The sequence below is a fragment of the Chenopodium album genome, chromosome 3 (genome assembly GCF_948465745.1).
Source record: "Chenopodium album chromosome 3, dcCheAlbu1.1, whole genome shotgun sequence".
Lineage (NCBI taxonomy): Eukaryota > Viridiplantae > Streptophyta > Magnoliopsida > Caryophyllales > Amaranthaceae > Chenopodium > Chenopodium album.
This window is the reverse complement of record NC_137836.1, coordinates 76,344,963-76,363,448: the sequence shown is the minus strand read 5'-3', so window position 1 is coordinate 76,363,448 and position 18,486 is coordinate 76,344,963. Positions and strand designations below refer to the sequence as shown.

The 18,486-nt window shown below is 36.8% G+C and overlaps 1 protein-coding gene across 1 annotated transcript; it reads left to right on the top strand.

Moving 5' to 3' along the window:
- The first annotated feature begins 3,208 nt into the window (after positions 1 to 3,208).
- On the top strand, positions 3,209 to 12,252 carry LOC145624243 (quinolinate synthase, chloroplastic-like). Its single transcript, XM_081677250.1, has 7 exons — positions 3,209 to 7,924; positions 9,009 to 9,293; positions 9,683 to 9,901; positions 10,129 to 10,308; positions 10,821 to 11,336; positions 11,591 to 11,752; positions 11,855 to 12,252. Exons 1-7 carry the CDS (start codon positions 7,190 to 7,192, stop codon positions 11,918 to 11,920), a joined length of 2,163 nt encoding a protein of 720 aa, XP_081533376.1. The 5' UTR covers positions 3,209 to 7,189; the 3' UTR covers positions 11,921 to 12,252.
- The last annotated feature ends 6,234 nt before the right edge of the window (positions 12,253 to 18,486 follow it).

Here is an 18,486-nt window from a genome sequence, read left to right as displayed (position 1 = left end):
AATTTCCTTCTCTTATAAAATATTCAGTTCAGTTCAACTCCAATTAGTTAAGTTCAATTCAGCTTAGCTCTCAGTATATGTGAAAAGGCTCATAATAGGAACAAACACAAAATTATTAGTCCAGAACAATTAAGGGTCTGTTCTCATTGACTGAACTCAGCTGAACTAAACTGAACTGAGCTGAACTAAACTAAACTGAAATGAATATTTTATAAGAGAAGGAAATTCGGAGCTGAACTGAACTGAACTGAACTGAACTGAGTTGAACTGAACTGAATTTCAACGTAAGAGAACAGACCCTAAGATTTTGTTTTGAATTCTACATATTTTGTAGTAAAATTTATGGGCAAATACAAGTTTATTTGCCAAATAAACGAATTTTTATTAATTTGATGCCATTTATGTAAATATATTGAAAAGGCGTGGTAATTTATTCAGTACTTTTGGTGAGCTGTTTAATTAATGTTTGCAACTTGCATTTAGAAAATTACACATGTATACCTCAATTAGTACATAAAAAGACGCATGTGTTATATAGGGGATTAAGTGGGCACGGCTAAAAATTTATTTGAATCATTTTAGAGTTCATGTGAAGACGTTCATTTTAGCAAATTATGTATTTTGGACATTTAAGTTGGTTAGAATTTATGCTAAGGTGAAAGACTTATTGGTATTGATTAGGTTTTGAATATTTGATAAAGTTGGTTATCAAAACAGTAAAATAGATACTCCGTATGGAGTATGTATTTTGTATAATTCTTGCTTTATTTTTTCAATTAAGGGAGGGTACACAAAATTAAGGCAATCTGCCCTTAAGATTGCCTTATTAGACTTAAATATGAAATTTGGTCATTGAAGAAGATTACGGACAAACATCACTTACAAGGAGAAATACTTGGATAGTGAAGATCATACAACCAAGGCGATAAATAACTTGCTCAAATTTTAAATTGATTTTTAGGCATTTAGCCAAAACAATGAAACATTATAAAAAAAGACTAAGAGAGTCAAGAGTAGATAGTCAAGATAGTAAAACCAAGGCGATGTATAATCTGTTCAATTTTTAAATTAATATTTAGCCAAAGCAATGAAACATTTTTTAAAAAGAGTTGAGAGAGTCAATGTATTGAATGTATTATATACAAAGACGTCATTTACACTTAAATAGATAGCCAAGATGGTAAAATCAAGGCGATGAATAATCCGTTCAAATTTTAAATCGATATTTAGCCAAAACAATGAAATATTATTATTTTAAAAAAAAAATTAAAAAAAAAATACTTAAAAAGAGTCGATGTATTCAATGTAGTCTATACAAAGACCTAATATTACACTAAAATAGCATATTTAAGATTTTGTTTGTTGATGGAAGAGAATCTAACCATGAAATAAGCCATTCTACCATATACATTCAATTCAAAGATGCCCTTTTTCCCTCAAAGTTTTCCAGTTTTCCACAGGCGATGCGCAATACAATATGCCGTAATTGATCAAGGGGTCCACAGCCACCAACCCAATGAAATTTGAAAAGCTCATATTCGTTTGTCTCACTTTTTTTTTTTTTTTTTTTTTTTTTTTTTGCCTCACTCTAATGAAGGCATATGTTACAAGATACTTGAATTCTATTTTTACTTGTCAATTCCTATTTGTTCTCCATTTTTAGCTAATTAAACTATTACTCCAATACAACTAGGTTCCAACTAATAATTAGCCGGGACTAGAGCTGTCAAAAGTTGACCCGACCCGAAATACCGACTCGCACACGATTATTAATTGACCCATCTGAACCCGAAAAAAATGGTGACCCAAACCTGACCTGATCCGACCTGAAACCAACCCTAGACCCGAGTTGACCCGAGTATGTGAGACCCAAACCCGAACATGAACTGACCTGGAGATGACTCGACCCGAATGTAACCCGTAAATTATTGACCTGAACCGAACCCGACTTGAACCGAAATTAACCCAAACCCGTTTTAACCCGTCAAAACCCGAATTTAACACGACTTGTTACTAACCTGGCTTGAATTCAACCCAACCCGTTCCTAACCCAACATGAATTTAACCCAACCTGTTACAAACCCGACCCGAAATCAACCCGACTTGTAATTAACCTGACCCAAATTCAACCCGACTTGTTATTGACCCGACCCAAATTTTATCAGACCTATTACTAACTCGACCCAAAAATTCAACCCGATTGGTTACTAACCCGACTCGAAATCAACACGACTTGTTATTGACCCGACCTAAATTCAACCCAAATTGTTCTTGACCCGATTTCAAATCACCTTAAATGCAATTTAGACTACCTTTATTATTGTTGATCAAGCATTTTATCTAGGGAGACCAAATCGGTCCATGCCAGCAAAAGGAAAGAGCATCATCCTCAAATTTAAGAGTTAAATAAAGTATATATTTGTTGTATGGTCAAAGGAGATAATTATCTTCCTAAATTATAGACTTTATTTCCCTAGTATAATATCATATATATTATAGTCAAAGGAAATAATTAGCTTGATAAAAATGATAATTATCTATTTTTTTTTTAGGGCAAGCAAAGAGATTAACCATTAATAACAAGAGAATCCATGAGTACATAAGGGGCTACATTAGTGGGAACACAACTCTCCCAAATCTGTTCTGTTTCGAAAGGAATATAACTAGCTAGAGTATGAGCTACTGTGTTCCCTTCTCGTTTGACATGCTTCCAAATCAGTCTTGAGAAAGAAGTACTCTGTGACATTATATCACTAAGCACAGCATCCAAGTCCGTGAGATACGCATCACCCTTGGTTAACCTGTTCACAATAACTTGACAATCAGATTCAATTATCACATCATCACATCCAAATCTTCTACCCAGCCTTATAGCCAACCAAATAGCTTTTGCTTCAGCTATATCCACCTGCCACCATGCCTTCACACGCCTAGTCGCAGCAAAAATGACCTCACCATTATGATCACGAGCGACCACACCCAACCCCACCCATCCTTCAACTGCAAGAGAGGCATCCGTATTTATCTTGATAGTTCCAGCAGGAGGGGGAATCCATCTAGATGGGCTGGGTACCGTTGCAATAATGGGGGGCTTGTAGATAGCAGCAGCGTACCTGTTGGTTTCCTCCACCCAGCGAGTAACACGGGCAGCCAACAAATTTAGAGATGGGGTTGCATTTTGAAAGACCCTCTGATTTCTGTCCTGCCAGATGCCCCACATCAGATAAGCACCACGAACCACAATGTCAGGTTGAAGATCTTTCCAGCTCTCAATTAAATCACACGCATTCTCTACTTGCTCATGATTAAGCATCACAACACAATCCAGCTCTTGCCAAATCTCCTTGACCCTCTCACAGTCAAAGAAATTAAAGCGTGCCTCCAAGATTCTACCTCAATACTACACCAAGGGCAGCTATCATCATTAGTGAGGTGCCTGTATTTAAGTAGAGCACGCACAGGGAGTGTTTCGGTGCAAAATCTCCACAGAAAGTTGCGGGTTTTTGGAAAGACATTCATTCTCCAAATGTCAACCCACGCACGATGAAAATCGTCCAAATTACATCCTTTCCCAAGCAAGTATGCTGACTTAACAGAGTATAACCCCGTTTTGGAGAAAGCCCAAGACAATTCATCTCGGGGAATCCTCGAGCTGAGAGGTATAGATAGAATGCAGCGTTTATCTCTTTCATTAAACGCCTCAGTCAGTAAGTCAAAATTCCACTCCATATTCTCAAAATTGATTAACTCACTCACCTTTGAAAGTTCATTAGAAAGGGAGCTCGTAGCAAAATGGGGGTATGGTCAGATTTATATCTCAAGAGATGCTCCACATTTGCGCTCGGGAACTTGTTACACCACGAAACCGACCCTAGAAATCTATCAAGCCTTTCACGGATTCTTGTTGTAGGATTCCTCCCCCTTTCCCAAGTATACCAAGCTCCGCTAAACCCCATGTCCTTCAAGCAACATTCCTCCAACACCTCCCTGAAAAACTCCATCTCTCTTCGTTCACCTTGAGCTCCACCCTCTCTTTCAGCATATGTCAAAATTTCATTAAAATCCCCCCCTAAGATTAAGGGGACATCATCCTCACACAGCTATCGAATCAAGTTCCAAGTGCGGTGTTTATCTTCAGATTTTGGCCAGCCATAAACCCCAGCAAAACGCCACGAAAAACTCCCATTACACCACACATCACCACATATGTGGTTATGAGAGTAAGAGATCAAACGAAAATCCACATTATCCCTCCAATAGAGACATAATCCACCTGACTTCCCCCTACTTGAAACACCAAACGCTCCAGAAAAACCAAGAGTGCCTTTAAAATTCTCCACCACCGTTTTTTCCACCATAGTCTCAGACAGAAAAAGTAACCCCGGGCTATATTTGTGGCTCCATATACGAAGCCGTCGAACTGATCGGGGATTGCCCATTCCCCGACAGTTCCAAGCTAGAATACTCATTGGGTTTGGCGGGGTTGGTCGTCCCCAACCTCCGCCAATGGCCCCACACCACTTGAAACATTCGTGTAAATGATCTTTTTGTGAATATGACCCTCCTCTTTATTCTCAAGAGCCCCTTCACTATTTCTCTTACCCCTTGTAATTAAGCACTCTGGATCAGTAGCTCCACCCACACCACTTCTAGCAATCTTCTTCCACTTCTTTTTGCCCTCCTTTACCAAGGCTGCCCCCACACCCCTACTATTAAGGCTAGGAGTCTGCCCCTCCCCTACGTTCCCTTTTTCTACTTGGGAAACTACCACAGTTTCCCTATTCTCATCACTTATTGCAGAGCAGTCCTGCATACCAGGATCCAAGTCTTCAAGTTGCGGCTGTGCTTCGACCACATGACTGGCAACCTCATCCTCTTTTGGGCTTTGTTCAATCGTGAGAGAGAGTCCTTGCAGCTTTTCCACTACCTCACCAAGCTCCTCTTCAGTTTTCTTTGGGAAGGTATGTTTTTTTGTGACAAAAAGCCTCTTAGAAGCCGAGCCAGCAGACATATCTTCATCTTTTTCTTCAATTTTTGCAACTTTCCAGGGAGTTGAGACCCTCAATTTTTCACTAAATTTCCTTGTGACTGACACTTCATCACAATCTTTTTCACCATGCCCTAGCATTCCACAAACATAACAGAAAACTGGCAGTTTCTCATATTTCACAGGGACTTCAATACTACCTCTTCCTGTTCGAATCTCAACCTTATTTATCAATGGTTTCTCTACATCAATGAGGACTTTCATCCTCAGCGAGTTATTGATACCAATTGCATCAGAGTTGTCCAGCGAAACAAAAGTTCCGATTTTATCACCTAATCTTTTTGCATTATTTTCATTATTCCTACCTTTAAAAGGTAAATCATAAATTCGCACCCAAAAGGGAACTTTATTCAGAGAGATTTCAGAGGGTTTAGTGTTACCGTCAACATTGTCAAGAATTAGTACGTGATGATCAAAGTGCCAAGGCTGTGAGTCCATAACAAATTGTTTGTCCTTCCAATGATGAAATTGGAAAAAGAAAGTCTTTTCCCCAATCACATTCGCTTCACACCCATGCTTAGGGTTCCACACCCTCTTCATCGTATTGATAAGTGCATTGGTATTAACATTACGGGATGTCCAAATTCTCCCAACCACCGCAAGTTCAATCTGGTCCTCCTCCTCGACACCTCCATCCTCGACCCAATCAATCTCCTCGTTCTGTTTTTCATGCGATTCATGCGCCTTCTCTACAGATTGTTCACCGCTATCTCTATTGTTCGATGCCATAGTAGAGTGAGAAAACCCGAATCAACGAGCCAAAATCTTCGAAATAGAAGCAAAAACTAGCAAAGAGCTAGATCGCAAACCCTCCCAAGAGAAACCCTAAAGTCGACTCTCGAGGGAACAAGTATTTGAATCTTTTAGATTCCTTATCTATTTATAGTTAGTTGAACCCGAATATGACCTAAATTGTAAATGACCCGACCTGATGGTAACCTACAAATTATTGACTTGAACATAACTTGACTTGAATCCGAGAATGACCCGACTTGGAAATGACTCAACTTGATTATAACCCGCAAATTATTGACTTGAATTGAATCCGACTAGAACCCGAGAATGACCCGACCTGATTATAATCCGCAAATTATTGACTTGAATTGAACCCGACTCAAACCCGAGAATGACCCGACCTGATTCTAACCCGCAAATTATTGAATGGAACCAAAACCAAGAATTACCCTAACCCGTTTTAACCCGAATTAAACCCGACCTATTGTTCACCAGACCCGAATGATGTAACCCGACCTTTTATTAACCCGACCTAAACCCGACCCAAACCCGATAAGAAGTATGACCCGAAGTGACCCAACTCAAGCATGACCCAACCCAAACCTGACCTGTATAGGTTATGGAATTTACCGAATTGATCCGACCCGAGTTGACCCAACCCACTCTTACCCGACCCATTTACCTGAATTGACAGCTCTAGCCGCGACGGCCTATGTCCCTTTGTTTTTTTGTTTTGTTCTTAACAAATTTATTTTATTCCATTTTGGGCCATTGATTTTTTGCTCATATGATTACTTTGCCATTTAAAAAAACAAATTTTCTCTTTATGTCTTCTTCTTAACTATGGACATGTTCACATTTATTGAATTGAACTGAACTAAACTAATTGGAGCTGAACTGAATTGAACTGAGCTGAAATGAATATTTTATGAGGGAGGGAAATTAGGAGCTGAATTGCACTGATCTGTTTGGAGTTGAACTGAACGGAATAGAATTGATTGGAGCTGAGATTAATTGAACTGAACTGAAATTGAGTAAATGTGAACAGACCCTGACGATAAATGACGAGAATAAAAAATTTCTTTCTCTCATAAACAATTCATTTCATTTCAACACAATTAGTTCAATAAATCGAAACTTGTCCTATCTTAGTATAAAAATAAAATAAAAATAAAAATAAAATTATTAGAAAAGTGAAATAAAGTGCCCATAGAAGTGGGGACAGTGGAACATTCATTCATTCCTTTTCGCGCGTTTGTCTTGAATTCCTCACCTCACACCTACACAACACAACACCATACACCATACCCTCCTCCATTTATAATCGTCTTCCTCTGTTTTCATCTCCATTTTTTCTGCCATTTTTCCCGCTTTTCAAGGTTTTCTCTCTCCTCCCAACCTTCAACCATGAATTCTCCTGCCACTTCTTCTTCTTCTTCCTCACGCTTCTTCTCTTCAATCCCTTCTCTCAAACCCCCTTCTTCTTCCTCCATTACAATCACTCGCTTTCCCTTTTCCAATTCTACCCTCAATTTCTCTCTCCTCAACACCACCATAAACCCTAATTCTTCCCCTTCATCCTTTGTTTGCGCCGCCGCAATTACCTCGACTCCGGTGCCGGAAACCTCCGACCTCGCTGCATCGAAACTTGATAGGTTAATTGCAGAATTTCTTCCGTTGACTGACCCCGTTGACCGGGTGAAGCATTTGCTGACTTACGCGGCGAAGTTTCCGCCGTTAGATGAGGAGAATCGGACGGCGAAGAATCGTGTGATGGGGTGCACGACACAAGTCTGGGTTGACGCGAAGCTTGACGAAGAAGGGAGAATGAGATTCATGGCGGATAGTGATTCTGAGCTGAGTAGAGGGTTTTGTGGGTGTTTAATCTGGGTTTTGGATGGTGCTTTTCCTGAGGAAGTATTGAATTTTAAGATTGAAGATTTAGGGTTGTTGAATTTTGGGGGAATTTCTGGGGGTGTTAATTCTAGGGCTAATACTTGGTATAATGTTTTGATTAGTATGCAGAAGAAGACTAAATTTCTTGTTGCTGAAAAAGATGGGAAGGTTTTTGGTGAACCTTTTCCTTCTATGGTTATTTCTGCTGATGGGATTGCTGCTAAAGGTAGCTTTGCTGAAACGCAGGTAATCTTTTCAATAACGCTTTTGTTTTAAATGATGTAGACGGGATTTGATCAGTAAGACGTAGTCTTTTTGGTGTAATTCCCAAATGCTTTTACCAACTAAACTAGTTGTCATGCGCTTATATTTTAGTGATGTAGTAGAGGTAATTCCAGTGTGCAATCAAGATTTGTTTGTTTTTTTTTTTTTTTTTTAAATTTTTTTTTTTAATTTATTTGGTGTATTTGAATAGTATAGTTGGTGGAATGCTGGCATGCTGCTGCTTTGGTTGATCTTTTGTATTTAGGATTATGAAGACAATAGTTTTCGGGTTTTTAGGAATTAGAATTATCAGTATGAGTGGTTTAATTGGTGGAAAGCTGCTGATTTAGTTGATTGTTTGACAGTGGAATTTTGAATTTTAAAGACTAAATATTTTTTGGGTTTGTGAAATTAGACTCGGTATAACTAGTTTATTATGCTGATCTGCTGTTGTTTAGAGTCGGTTCATTATCAGTTTGTTGATCTTATGTGCTGGTATTTATTGAAGCATGGTGAGTTGATGACTAGATTATGTTTGTATGATGAAAAAAAGAAGACACAGGTGCTCGCTCACTTATGTGTGTACTTGTGTAGGCATAAATTTTCATCAGAAACTGCATATTTTTATGCACATATTTGAATTTGTGGAGCAGATTGAGAGACACACATAGTCGAATTAGGCAACTAGATAGATTGGAAAATTTGCCTGAAGGATTGGTTAACCTTTCGTCTGATTATATTAAGGCAATTAACAATTCAGTGATTTGAGTTTGGTTTTTAAGCTGATTTAGAGAAATTTGGTTATAGTCAGAATATTGTGATTGTATACTGCTGTATTTATTTTGGTTCTCATGTGGAGGGTCAAGTTATGTCTCCTTATAAGGATATCAGTTGAAGAATGACGAAATTCCAATAATGCATGAAAGACTCCTCTTTTTCGCTTCTTGAATGACTTTATAATTCATTACTCTTTAGGTTGATCTGCTGCTGTCCTTAATTCTTTGCATCTATCTTCTACATGTATTTCTAGCATAATTATGATACTATTGATTTGAATTGATTTCAGGCAAGATATTTGTTCCCTGATGAATCACAAGTCAATGATCTTGTCAAACATCTCAAAGAAAAGAACATTGGCATTGTTGCACATTTCTACATGGATCCTGAGGTCCAAGGTGTCTTAACTGCAGCCCAAAAGCAGTGGCCGCACATCCATATATCAGACTCATTGGTTATGGCTGATAGAGCTGTCAATATGGCTAAAGCTGGATGCCAATTTATTGCTGTTCTTGGTGTAGATTTCATGTCAGAAAATGTTCGTGCAATCCTCGATCAAGCTGGCTATAACAAGGTAAATCTGACAAGTGCTGTCTTGTCAAATAGTCTTTTATTCTAGTTACCACAGGAGACTGTTTTATGTCAAAGCTAAGTATTAATGTGCTGAAAAATGAGAGGGTAATGGCATAGTAGAAAATTGGCGTAACCTTAGCCTGCCAAAAAAACATTGTTAATGACCTTGTTATTAGTGCTGTGGTTTTCAGAATTTGATCAGCTCCTTGTCTTCTTGTAGCTGCATTGTTCAATTTCAACTCCACTCAAATGCATTTATATATTTCATGTTAAAATAATGATTTTCTTATGTACAAAACCTTAATTAAGTATATTGCAGTTTGTTTTACACAAGAGTTTGCTGTCAATATGCGTCCAACAATATAACTTGATGGTGAATGCTTTGTGCAGGTTGGTGTTTACAGGATGTCTGATGAACGAATTGGTTGCTCATTGGCTGATGCTGCAGCTACAACAGAATACATGAAATATCTTGAGATTGCCTCTTTGTCGCCACCTTCATTGCATGTGATCTATATTAATACTTCATTGGAGACAAAGGCTCATGCTCATGAACTTGTGCCAACAATAACATGTACATCTTCCAATGTGGTGCAAACAATTTTGCAGGTTGGCCTAAATGCTAAATAATCATTACTACTGCTGCAGTGCTGCTTGTTTCTCTTTACTTTTGCATATGTTTTTGCTGGTTCTCTATTCTATACTTCCAAGGTAGCCTAATTGGACTTCCCCTTTTACGCATGTAAAGTTTATTGATCCCTTTTCTCCCTTTATTTATGTGGATTCTAATTGCAGTTCTGGGTTTCTTATTCCACATCTCCTTTTCTCTTTCTTAGGCATTTGCACAGATTCCTGACCTGACGGTGTATTATGGACCGGATTCCTACATGGGTGCCAATATTGCAGAGTTGTTTCAGCAAATGGCCTTGATGTCAGATGAAGAAATTTCAGCAGTACATCCACAACATAACAGAAACTCAATCAGATCTTTGCTTCCACGCTTACAATACTTCCAGGTGCTTGTTATACTTTTTTTTTTTTTTTTTTTTTTTGAAAAGAGGTGCTTGTTATACTTTGTGGGCCTTTTATAAGACATAATGCTGATGATTTAATTTCTGAATTTCTTAGGTGTAAGCTATTAATCTGTTATGTATGATACATCGAACATTTTCATGTTGCTGCTCCATTGAAATTAACAATTTTAACCCCTATACGATCAATCCAATGGTAGAGAGTGAGGAATAGCTCAAGTGGTTAGAGCTCCTCTCCCGGTTCTAGGTGATCCTAGAATCGATTCTCATTAGTCGCCCTTGGCTCTATAAACACCCAAAAAAAAAAAAAATCAATCCAATGATAGATATGTCCCTCTATCAAATTTAGACAGAGATCTAATGAATCCGAGAATACTCTGTATTATATTACAAACACACTATTAGCATATCTGCAAATTACAATTTTGTATGAATATTCTATGAATGTAGTACAAGCGGTTGCCTTTTATTAATCTATGACAACATTTCTGCACCAGGATGGTACATGCATTGTACATGACCTTTTTGGACATGATGTTGTAGAGAAGATAAATGAGATGTACTGTGATGCATTCCTTACTGCCCATTTTGAGGTCCCTGGAGAAATGTTCTCTTTGGCTATGGAAGCCAAAAGACGAGGAATGGGGGTAGTTGGCTCCACCCAGAACATATTAGATTTCATAAAACAGAGACTACAAGAGGCTCTGGATAGAAATATTGATGACAATCTTCAATTTGTCCTGGGGACAGAATCAGGAATGATTACTTCCATTGCTGCTACAGTGCGTGAGATGTTGACGTCCCCAAAACTTTCTCCGAAGAGAGCTGATATTAATGTTGAGATAGTTTTTCCTGTATCATCAGATTCAGTATCAAACACAAAAGATACTTCATGTGGCAGCTCTAACTCAACAGGAGTTGAAGATCCAGTAAATCTTACTGTTGTACCTGGAGTTACAAGCGGTGAAGGGTGCTCGATCCATGGGGGTTGTGCATCCTGTCCATACATGAAGGTTAGCAGCTTATCAATCCTTTTACTGATGTTTTGGTTTGCAATACTACCGCAAATTTTCTTTGAACTGCTATTTTCTGCTTAAGCTGGTTGTATTTCTGATAATATCTACGGGGGTCTACTGTGTAAGATAAAACTTGTGATTCTTTTGGCTGAGACCTTTCTGTGATTCTTTTTCTTCTGGGTTTCATCTGAAGTTAGCTTACAGGACAAACATTTTAAAATCTAATCTGGTCGGTTCCCTTGCTTTGCCAGATGAATTCTCTCAGCGCCCTTCTTAAAGTTTGCCAAAACCTGCCAAATGATAGGCATGTTCTCTCTGCTTATGAAGCTGGAAGATTTAGTTCTGAGACAGTGAATGGAAGATCAATAGCTGACGTTGGATGTGAACCAATTCTTCACATGAGGCACTTTCAGGTTTTTCTCTCGTAGAATTTGTTCAAATTTTCAGGATGTTAACATTTCTTAATATTCATATCTGAATAGGTTTGGTTTGGATTTATTCTGTTGTATCTACAGGCACACCGAGAACTGCCAAAGAAGCTAATTCATCAGGTCTGTGTGAATGGGATGCCAGCATCATAAAATCTGATGAACTTTGTCATGTACGGTGGCTGTCAGATAGTTTCTGCTGCTCAAATGGATGAGCTTTACATGCAATTTTGTCAGATGATTTATATTCAACGCACCTTCCCTAATCATGCTGCAAAAGAGTAATCTCTTGTTGCTTGGTTTCCTAACCCTACCCCCTCTTCCTTTTGGGTTGGTACTTGTGTTGATTGTTGTTACCTTAATACCTTAATTATAATAGTTCAATCTTAGAATTCTAGTGAGAGATATACCGGGCGATGTGTTGTACATATGATTAAACTCATTTCTGAATTATCAAATACACAAATCTGGGCATTTTCCCCAAAGGTTCTAATGCTGAGGAAAGTTATCACCCAACAATAGAGACAGGAAATTCACTTTGGGTACTTTATATTTTGGTTGTTCTACTATGGTGCAGAGGTCAATAAAGCTGTTCCAATTTGGGATCATTCATATCAAAGTTTATCTTAAAATTGTCCAAATTATCATTTTAGGTTAATATTTTTCCATTTTTTTCCTCCATAAATATCTTGGTGGTCTGTTCAGTAGGTAGGTGTAATTGAGAATAAATTTGTAAAAAAGTCTGGTTCTGTCCATGTCAATGATAATTCACCCTTAAATATCTCTATATTTCTTGGTAAAATTTTACATCATGTTATTACTCCGTACCATTTTAGGGGAGATAATCAACGGTGATGAAAATACATGAAAAATACTGTTCCTGGTATGGGGATGTATCATATTGCCATGTACATTGGTTAGGATGATATTTACAAAACTACACTTAAATCTATACTGGTTACCGTCATTGTTTTTCATCTACCAAATGAGCCGTAAAGGTGCCAAGTATTGTAATTTAACGCGATGTTTCTTTGGGACCCAACCGTCATTGATTTTCATCTACCAAATGAGTCATAAGTATTGTAAAATTACGCGATATTTATTTGGGACTTTTCAAACATAAAGTTTGACACTTTGTTTTTACATAATATATCGTGAATAATGATCGATTAATTCAAATCATTGGACTAATCAGACACTATTTACAAACTAATCATTTCATCACACTGTGAATCATGGAGCTTTATTAGCGTGATTGTCATGGCAGGCAGTAGTACAACTGCCAGTCGTGAAATCGATGATGGTTTGTCCAATCGTACTATTAATGTACTAAATTAATGAATTATGCCGTGTCTTTGTGTTTTATTTGATTTGATTTTTTTTTTTATTTTTTTTTATTTTTTACAAAGGATAAAAGACAGAAAAAACTACAACACAGTACTATTAAAGCAAATAAAAAGGACAACAACTTCTCCTGCAATTAGGTGGGCCCGGTGAACACGTTGCCTCTCAGCCTTGTAGATCTCGCAATGTTGGAAGGTAGAGCCTAAACGCTGTATCTGCTGTAGTAGCCAAAGAATTCAAATATCCCCCCGGCCATTGCCCCGCAAGAGGGAAACAAGATTATAAGAATCCGTAAAAAGTCGGGGCGATCGAATGTGACGGTCTGAAGCCCACTGTAGGGGATACAAACAAGCTAAGGCTTCCGAATGAAGGGAGGAAGCGCAAAGTCCGAAATTACTCCCGCCAATAATCCTGTCATCCAACGGATCGGCATTATCAATACACCACCCCATACCTGCATGCCGAGTGTCCTTGTACCATGCCCCGTCTATCTGAATCTGAACGAAGAGAGAGGGTGTATGAGAAGCCCCTAACTGGGCCATATGAAACCCTGGCGGGGGCAAACCCTCAAAGAATAGTGGAAGATGGGGGAATTGTCGTAGTAGTATCCATATCCATAAAGAGGGTATGAGATTGCATGACGTTTGAAACGTGCAACCCAACTGACTGTGTAACAGGCATATCCGGGTTGAAAACCCTGAGATTGAATTTGTTTTACCTCGCGTTTAAGCATGCATTCGAAACAAACTTTCTAAATTGTCCTTAGGCATACAATAGTAACGGAGATAATTCTATGAATGTGGTTGATGGACTTTTATATGAAAACATTGTACACTATGGGATTGGACTAAAGAAAAAAAGGTATGATACAATGTACTCTCTCCGTCCCTTTTCTACATGCCTACTTTCCTTTTGGGGGGGGGGGGGGGGGGGTTTCAAAACTAAGCTACATGCCTATTTCGATTTAAAGAATGTAGTTTTTGACAATAAATCCTCTTTTTGATTTCTCATCAATTTTTTTTTTTTTTTTTTTTTTTAACATCATTTTCTTTCGTGTTTATGTGCTTTCATATTACAAACTCACAACTAGCATATCACAATTTTGGTTTATGTAGCTGATTCCATTAATGGGATTAAGGTTTTGATTGATTGAACCGTGTAAGATAAAATTTGTGATCATTTTGGCTGAGATCTTTTTGTAATTCTTTTCCTTCTGGGGTAGTTTACTCTAGCTATGTTTCATCAGAAGTTAGCTTACAGGACTAACATTTTTAACCTGATCTGCCCTGCCAGATGAATTCTCTAAGCGCCCTTCTTAAAGTTTGCGAAAACCTGCCAAATGATAGGCATGCTCTCTCTGCTTATGAAGCTGGAAGATTTAGCTCTCATATAGTGAATGGAAGATCAATTTTTCACATGAGGTACTTTCAGGTTTTTAACTCGTTAGTACCTTGGCAATCTGTTATGTAACTAGGGGATAATGAGAAATAAATTTGTAAAGATAGTCTTGTGCCATTGTCCATATTAATGATAATTCACCCTAAAATATACCCTTTATTTTCTTCATAAAACTTTGTAACATTTTTTTAGCACTTTAGGAGTGATGTTCAATAATACATGAATTATGATGATATTTACAAAATTACACTTAAATTTACTCAGGTCCACCGTCATTGATTATTATCTACCAAACGAGTTGTGATGGTGCTAAATGTCAAAAACAAACATGATATGTTTTGGGACTTTTCAAACTTTAAAATTGGGCAGTTTGTGTTCACACAATATAAATATCATGAATCGCGATTAAATCAAATTATTGGTCTAGTCATGCACTAATTATAATTAATTATATTTCATCACACTGTGGATACAGTTGCAAGAAATCATAGAGCTGAGTAGTAGTGCTCTTATCTCCCTATCCCTATAAAAACTGATGAGGGACAAGCTAAAAACTACACACAAACAAATATTACTTAATCATCCATGGAAAAGATGAAATGGAGTTATCTGCTACTTATTAGCGTGATTGTCATGGCAGGCAGTAGCACAACTGCCAGCCGTGAAATCAATGATGGTTTGTCCAATTATCGTGATCAGCAGTTCTTGCTCTCACTTGTTTCAAACATCATGCTAGAGGGAGCTGGAGCTGCTGTCGACAATTCCCTGAGTTGCACACCGGCTGGTGGATCCTGTACAGCTGGTAGTGGTAGTACTGAGTGCTGCGAACACCAAGCATGCCGCCTTATCTATAACAGGTGCGAATGGTGTCCAGGAGTTGGTGATTCTTGCGGTCTAACTTGGAATTGTTGTCCAGGACTGACGTGCGATGGTGCTTTTTATGGTACTTGTTCCTAAGAATGATGCATGACTATGTATATGTGTGTTTATTGTGTACTAAATTACTACTCGTACTATATTGGAGTAGTAAAATAAACTCCTAGCTTATAAGCCTGGATTGTCTTGTCTTGTCTTGTGGAATATACTACACATGTATACTACACAAGACTAATTCTGTTTTATGTACTAAATTATGCCGTGTCTTTGTGGTTTTGAATTTGTTTTACCTTGTGTTTGATGAACATGCTTTCGAAACAAACTTTCTAACTTTTCTTTAGGAAATTAAGATTGCAATGCAATTGTTAGGAGGACGGAGATAATACTATAAATGTGCTAGATGGACTTTTAAGTGAAAACGTTCTCAACTATGGGGTTGGACTAAAGATAAAAGGTATAGTAACATGTAAATTTCATTATCTAACTGAGTAACTGTACGAATAGTCACAATTGGACCGTGAGTATTTTTTTGTCTTCCCTCGAGAGAAGACTTTGGTTGAACTACTACGGATCCCTCAAAAAATTTATTTATTGAGCTTCCTTTGGTTAAAGATGAATTTTTTCAAAACAATGGATTCAGTTGCCCATAGGATAAAGACAATTAAACCTTCACCTTCAAAAGAACTTGGAAAACTATTATTACAAAGTGATTGTCTAATTTAACCTTGACGAGTCTCAAATTCCTTTGAAATTCTAACTCAAACATATCTTCTAAAACATTAGGTACCTCATGTTTTGGTAGTACGTTCTACTTTGGTGTTTAAGGTCAACCAAGTTGTTACAATTTTGGGGATAATTTATATCAAAGTTTATTATCTTACAAAAGTATGCATTAATAGCACGTTACAATCGTTGATTTCCTTCTACTAAACAAGCTGTGAAAGTATAATTCAGTTCAGCTCAATTCAATCCAGTAAATCAAAACATGCCCTAACTTAATCTAGCTCATCATCATTCTTAATGGAGGAAATGATTAAAGATGAAACTTTATTGTTAGAGTCAAGTTATTAATTAGGAGGTCAATCATTTGCACATTTAAGACATAAATCAATAGGTAAGCTAAGAAAGCCAACTCTTACTAGCCAAGTGTACGTAACCGTGTTCGATCTACGACCTTTAGGGCTGTACAGAGTGCGGTTTAGACCGCATCAAACCACAAACCAAACCGCAAATTTGCGGTTCGATGCGGTTTGAAAATTGCGGTGCGGTTTTTTAAAATGACCAAACCACGATTTGCGGTTTAGTGCGATCTCCAAAATTTTTGAGACCAAACCGCACCGCAAACCGCACTTTAATGCGGTTTGCGATTTTTATACTATATTTTCATTAAAAATATATAAAAGAACTAAAATATATGAGCTAATTTTTGACTTAGTTAATTAAAGGTTAATAAAAAGAGTTTAATATTTAAATTATCAAATAATAATTATAATATAAAATAAAAGTTTTGTTTTAAAAAGAATAAATACAATTTTTTATAAAATACGGTTAAACTGCAAACCGCACCGCACCAAACCACATCTTTTGTTGCGGTTTGGTGCGGTTTGAAAAAAATACCAAACCACACTTTTGCGGTTTGGTGCGGTTTATGATCCAAACCGCACCGTGAACACCCCTAACAACCTTAACATCTGTAGTCATGATTCATGGGTTCATTTAATACTTCCTCCATTTCTATTTAGTTGACGCGTTTGATTTAGACACATATATTAAGGAGAGGAGAGAGAGTGAGAGAAAATGAAAAAGCAAGCGGGGTAGCTTGAAAATGTAAGGTAAAAAATTTACCAAAAAAAAATTGTCAACTAAAAAAAAACTTCCTAAAAAGAAATAGTGTACTGTTAACTAAAAAGAAACGGAGGTAGGCCCTGTTCTATTCACCTTAAAAAAAATAATATTAAGTAAAAATAATTTCAGTTCAGTAAAAATAAGTTCAGTTCAGTAAAAATAATTTCAGTTCAGTAAAAATAATTTCACTTCAGTAAAAATAAGTTGAGTTTAGTAAAATTAATTCCAGTTCAGTAAAAATAAGTTCAGTTCAGTAAAATTCAGTTTTCTTAAAAAAGAATTATAATAGAATAATTTCAGTTCAGCAAAAGTTTCAGTAAAATTAATTTAAGTTCAGTAAAAATAATTTCAGTTCAGTAAAAATAATTTTACTTCAGCAAAATTAAGGTGAAGAGAACAGGCCATACTATTAACTATTAAGTGATGTTTTGTGGGTTTAATTCTTTTCTTGTTTAATATGGAACAATTTGTCCCCCCAAAAAATATCATGAATCACGATTAAATTGAATTTATTTCATCACACCAAAAATACTGTAGTAACAGTACAGTTGTTAAACTGTATGTAATTTCCTATCTTCTTATTTCTATAAAAGCCGAGTCCTAAACTAAAACTAAAACCTAAAAACACACCCAATTTATTAAACTTTCTTTGTTTCTTTTTTACGTTCAGCCTTTAATTTATGCACTAATCACATGTTCTACTCTGACTAGTTTTGAAGATTTATAGGAAAAAATATAATCATATGGAATCTTGTTGGAATAGGCTCAATTTATAGGATGATTTACAAAAGTATGGTTATTTTAAAACTTATTTACACTTTTGCATCGGAATGAAACTTAATTACGAAATTACTGTCCACGTAGGCTCGGATAAGTTTTTATTTTATTTTTTTTATATTTCAAAGTAAAACCGCTACCTCAAGTAGCGGTTTTAGTACCCTTCATAAATTGATTAAATGTATCTTTACTTAGAGTACTAATGATAAACCGCTACCTCAAGTAGCGGTTTGTCTCTAAAGAAAAAAATTACCCCCCAAATGTATCTCCAAAAGCCTACGTGGACTATATTTTCGTAAATAAGTTTCATTCCAATGCAAAACCGTAAATAAGTTTCTTAAAAGCTATATTTTTGTAAATCATCCCAATTTATACCTACTTAATATTACATTTTTATAACTTTTATTTCTTGATAATTACAGATTGAAATAAATGCATTGTCAAGTGTGAAGTGAGAAGTGATACGAGTAAAAAGAAAC

Bases quoted from the DNA above. Each gene is read 5' to 3' on its own strand.
- LOC145624243 (XM_081677250.1), top strand. From the start codon at position 7,190: ATGAATTCTCCTGCCACTTCTTCTTCTTCTTCCTCACGCTTCTTCTCT. The intron at 11,337-11,590 runs GTTAGCAGCTTA...TTGCTTTGCCAG, and splicing joins CATCCTGTCCATACATGAAG to ATGAATTCTCTCAGCGCCCT. The intron at 11,753-11,854 runs GTTTTTCTCTCG...TTGTATCTACAG, and splicing joins TTCACATGAGGCACTTTCAG to GCACACCGAGAACTGCCAAA.